Raw genomic sequence first — 5,145 nt, 5'->3', positions numbered from 1 at the left:
CACACGTGCCCCTTCCTGCCCCATATATCCTCCTTCCTGCCCCATATATCCTCCTTCCTGCCCCACGTGTTGCTCCCTGCCCCACATGTGCTCCTTCCTGCCCCAAATGTGCTCCTTCCTGCCCCCCCATGTTGCTTCCTGCCCCCCATGCAGGACCCCCAAGCACAATCATCCTGTGGTTCTCTGACCTTCAAGGACCCTTCGATCCCAACCACCCATGGCTCTTTGACCTTTCAGGACCTTCTCAACCCAACCACCCCACGGCTCTCCAACCTGTCAGGACCCTCCCAACCCAACCACCCCTCAGTTCTACAATCTTGCAGGACCCGCTCACCAGGTACGCGACAAAGGCCAGGTAGACAACGCTGAGGATGGCCGCACCGACGTAGAGCCCCACGTGGTTCAGCGCCATCACGTAGGCCACCACGAAGTACATGTTGATGCTGCACACCAGCAGGATGACGGCACCGCCGCCAATCTTCCAGAACCTGCCGGCGGCATGAGCTGAGCACAGAACCCCCCTCCCCTCCAGACCCCTTTTGGGCCCCTCCGGACCCCCCAGCCACCCCCTCATCGTACTCACAGCCCGTTGGCGAAGTCGTTCATGACGCTGGGCAGGCTGGTGAAGGTCAGCACTGGGATGAGGGCAAACGGGAGCTGAGATGGAAGGAGGAGGGGTGAGGAGGGGAGTCCATGCAACCACTGAGGGTGCTGTGATGCAGAGAAAGGGATTTCGCCCCTATGGGAAAAGTGTGGGGCCGTGGAGCGGGGAGGGTTGGGCTGAGGGACGTGGTGACCACGGAGCTCCATCCCGGCACAGGGAGCTGACGCCCACACTGCCAGAGCCCCGTCGTGCTGCCAGCACCCCGTGCAGATCCACCACAGTCTCCCCTTCTTTGTGGCTCAGCCATCCCCCCCACCCCATCGCTCAGGGTCAGGATGACGAGTGGATTCCCACCCCCCCTGCATGACAGTCGCTCCTCTCATCCCATCACTGTGCAGCCGGGTGACAAGCGCACTCCTGTCCCCTGCTCCACGTTACAGCTTCTGCCCCTTCTCCCATCTCAGTGCACTCAGATTTGCTGGTTCCTGTCCCCTCCTTTGCATTACAGCTCCTCCCCTTCGTCTCATCTCACCCTGTGTCTGGCTGACAAGCAGATTCCCACCCCCTCCTCCACGCTACAGCCCTGCAACAGACAGACAGATGGAGGCCACTGACACGTCACCTTCCAGGACCCTTCCATCCCAACTATCCCGTGGCTCTGTGACCTTCCAGGACCTTTCCATTCCAACCATCCTATGGCTCTATGATCTGCAAGGACCATCCAAACCCAAACACCCACAGTGCTGTGATCTTTCAGGCCCCTTCCAACCCAACCACCCCATCGTTCAACGACCTTTAAGGACACTGCCATCCCAACAATCCCACATCACTCTGTGTCCAGGTGACCAATGGGCTCCTGTCCCCTGCTCTGCACTGCAGCTGGTCCCCATCATCCCATTGCTGTGCATCCAGCTGACGAATGGATTCCTGTCCCCTCTCCCACAATGCATCCATTCCCCCTTGTCCCATCACTCCACGTCTGGGTGACAACGCCTTCCTGTCCCCTCCTCCACATCACAGCCATTCCCTTTTGTGTCCCATCACTGCCGGGTGACAAGCAGACCCCTGTCGGCTCCCACAGGGACAGAGCAGAGGCAGCCAACCCCCCCCCTCCTGCCCCACTGATAGAAGCTGGGATCGGGGCAGCCTTCCCCCATGTGCCCCACTCTGCAGGAAGGAATCCCAAAGGAAGCAATGGGATGTCAGGGGGAAATTTGAATGGCAGGGAAGTTCTGTGCTCGTTCAGCATGGAGAAGAGAAGGCTGGGGGTGAGCTCAGTGCAGCCTGCAGTGCCTGAAGGGAGCCTGCAGCCAGGAGGGGAGGCAGCTCTGTGCAAGGGGAGATGGCAGCAGGACGAGGGGAAATGAAGTTGAGGGAGGGCAGATGGAGGTTGGATGTCAGGGAAGTTGTGTGCTGTGAGAGCAGTGAGGGGCTGAACAGCTGCCCAGAGAGGCTGCGATGCCCCGTCCATCCCTGGAGGTGTTGGAGGCCAGGCTGGATGGGGCCCTGGGCAGCCTGGGCTGCTGTGAAACGTGGAGGTTGGTGGCCCTGCATTGGTGGGGGTTGGAGCTCCGTGCTCCTTGAGCTCCCTCCCAACCCAACTGTTCTGTGACTCTGTGGATGCGTTGCAGAGCCCCCAGCCCACCTGCAGGCTCATGAGCACGTTGAGGAAGTCGTTCATCCCCGTCAGGTGCTCCACGTCCTGGAAGATGGCCACAAAGAGGGTGGGGGTGATGGCGATGGAGCGCGTCAGCAGCACACGGGCAAACCGCGACCAGCGCAGGTTGAGGAAGCCCTGAGGAAGGAGAAGGGTGGTGATGATGGGGGTGATGGGGGGCAAAGGGGGGCGATGGGGGTAAGGGGGCAGAGGAGATGTGGGGAGATGGGGAACGGTGAGCAGTGAGGGGAGAAGAGAGCTAGGAGGTAAGGCTGGAGAGCAGAAGAGAGGAGAAGAGGGTGCAGGAAAGGCAGGAGAGGAGTGGAAGAGGAGAAGACAGAAGTGAGATAAAAGAGGAGGAGAACTGAGAGGAGGATGAGAAGATGCAGATAGAGAGAAGAGCAGAAGAGCAGCAGAAGAGGACACACGTGGGGCAGGTGAAGGAGGAGAAGAGCAGAAGGGGAAAAGAAGGGATACAACCAGAGAGAAGAAGAGGAGAGGATACAGGAAAGGCCAGGGAGCAGAAGAGGAAAAGAAGGGATGCAACCGTTATATAGGAGTAGAGTGGGAGAGAAGGAGAGCTGAGAGGAAGACGAGGAGATACAGAGAGAGAGGAGAGCAGAAAAGCAGCAGAGGAGGACACACAAGGAAGAGGAAAAGAAGGGACACAAGCCAGAGAGAAGAGGAGAGGATAAAGGAGAGACCAAGGAGCAGAAGAGGGAAAGAGGATAAAGGAAATACAGAATAGAAGGGGAAGAGGTGATAGGAGGCTGGGGAGATAAAGGTAAGAAAGAGGAGCTGCAGAGCAGAACACAGTAGGGCAAGTGAAGGAGAAAAGAAAGGAAATAACCCAGAAAGAGGAGGAGAAAAGGAGAAGAGAGGATACAGGAAAGACAAAAGAGGAGCAGAGTGGAAGAGGAGAGGGGAAGAAAGAAGGGGAGGAGAGCTGAGAGGAAGATGAGGAGATACAGAGAGAGGAGAGCAGAAGAGCAGCAGAGGAGGACACACATGGGGCAGGTGAGAGAGGAGAGCAGGAGGGGAAAAGAAGGGATACAACCCAGAGAGGAGAGGAAGAGGAGAGAGGAAGCAGGAAAGACCAAGGAGCAAAAGGAAAAAAGAGGATAAAGGAAATAAAGAAGAGGAGGGGAAGAGACGATAGGAAGGTGAGAAGATAAGAAAGAAGAGCAGCAGAGGAGGATGTGTAAGTGAAGGAGGGGAACAGAAAAGGAAAAGAAAGGAAATGAGCCAGAAAGAGGAGAAGAGAAGAGAGAAGACAGAAGAGGAGGAGGAGAGCAGCGCAGGAGGATGTGTGGGGCAGGTGAAGGAGAAGAGCAGGAGGGGAAAAGAAAGGATGCAGGAATGAGAGAAGAGGAGCAGAATGGAAGATGAGGAGAGAAAAGTAAAACAGAAGAGGAGGAGAGCTGAGAGGAGTGTGAGGAGAAACAGATAGAAGAGCTAAAGAGCAGCAGAAGAGGACAGAATTTGGGCAGATGAAGGAGGAGAAGAGCAGAGGGAGAAAAATAATGTAAATAAGAAAAAAGAGCAGAAGAGGAGCAGAGTGGAAAGGAGACGCTCCAGGACAGAGAGAGGAGAAAAAGAGAGGAAAAGGTTCAGAGGGAAAAGCAGAAGTGAAGGGGGAGGAAAGCAGAGGGCAGCACCTCCATGACGAACTGCCCTGAGTACGTCCCGGTCATGGTGGAGCTCTGCCCAGCCGCCAGGATCCCAATGGCCCAAATGTAGAGAGCAGCTGGGCCAAAGTAACAGCCCAGCACTGCGCCCTGCAACAGACAGACAGATGGATGCCACTGACACGTGGCCTTCCAGGACCCTTCCATCCCAACCACCCCATGGTTCTGTGATCTTTAAGGACCCTCCCATTCCAACCATCCTATGGCTCTATGATCTGCAAGGACCATCCAAACCCAACCACCTCACGGTGCTGTGATCTTTCAGGCCTCTTCCAACCCAACCACCCCATCATTCAACGACCTTTAAGGACACTTCCATCCCAACAATCCCACGGCTCTTCAATCTTTTAGCACCCATCCAACCCAACCATCCCACAGTCCTGTGATCTTCAAAGAGCCTTGCAGCTATCAGAGCTGGGGCTGTGCTATCAGAGCTGGGGGCTGTTATCAGAACTGCGGGCTGTTATCAGAACTGGGGGGTTGTGCTATCAGAGCTGGGGGCTGTTACCAGAGCTGGGGGCTGTTATCAGAACTGAGGGCTGTTATCAGAACTGGGGGGTTGTGCTATCAGAGCTGGGGGCTGTTATCAGAACTGCGGGCTGTTATCAGAGCTGGGGGCTGTTATCAGAACTGAGGGCTGTTATCAGAACTGGGGGGTTGTGCTATCAGAGCTGGGGGCTGTTATCAGCAGCACAGCCCGTTATCAGCAATGCTATCAGAGCTCCTCACCCCTTTGTAGATGTCCACCTCCAGCGTGGTGTTGTCGCTCGGGAACAGCCCTGTGTGGGCACTGCTGGCGTTGGCACAAACCTCATGCTGCAATGAGACTCCAAGCGCTGCTGGGGGGCATCGAGAACCCCGCTCTGTCCTCCCAGCTCAGCCCAGTGCCTCCCTCCCCCCCCCCAGATCCCCTCCCCAGGCCCCCAACTCACCACATCCATGTTGGTTTTCCCATAGAAAGCCTCGGCGAAGACGGAGACGACGAAGACGTTGATGATGAAGGAGACGAAGAGCGCAATGCATGACTCAGCAAAGAAGTATTTGTTGGCCTCACGCACCTCCCGTGGGTTGGAGCGATTCACCTGGCGGGACTGCAAGGGGGGGGGCAACGGGAATGCACCCATGGGTGCACAGAGGGGGAGAGTGCAGGGCGTGGGGGTGCAGGGTCAGGGGGTGCTGGGTGAGGGGGTGCACAA

General features: G+C 56.8%; 1 protein-coding gene across 1 annotated transcript in view; it reads right to left on the bottom strand.

Moving 5' to 3' along the window:
* The window catches only part of LOC122169359 (natural resistance-associated macrophage protein 2-like), a 12,573-nt gene that overhangs the window by 5,038 nt on the left and 2,390 nt on the right, over positions 1 to 5,145 (bottom strand). Inside the window, exons 5-10 of the mRNA XM_042835442.1 lie at positions 4,882 to 5,040; positions 4,679 to 4,765; positions 3,920 to 4,039; positions 2,250 to 2,399; positions 584 to 657; positions 335 to 488 (exon numbers count right to left, since the gene is read on the bottom strand). Coding sequence (XP_042691376.1) covers positions 335 to 488; positions 584 to 657; positions 2,250 to 2,399; positions 3,920 to 4,039; positions 4,679 to 4,765; positions 4,882 to 5,040 — 744 coding nt within the window. The remainder of the gene's footprint in view (positions 1 to 334; positions 489 to 583; positions 658 to 2,249; positions 2,400 to 3,919; positions 4,040 to 4,678; positions 4,766 to 4,881; positions 5,041 to 5,145) is intronic.

Source organism: Centrocercus urophasianus, unplaced genomic scaffold, assembly GCF_019232065.1.
Source record: "Centrocercus urophasianus isolate 14NV4802_14NV808 unplaced genomic scaffold, USGS_Curo_1.0 seq_525, whole genome shotgun sequence".
Taxonomy (NCBI): domain Eukaryota; kingdom Metazoa; phylum Chordata; class Aves; order Galliformes; family Phasianidae; genus Centrocercus; species Centrocercus urophasianus.
Note: the sequence above shows the minus strand (reverse complement) of the source record. Positions and strands in the feature narration are given on the sequence as shown.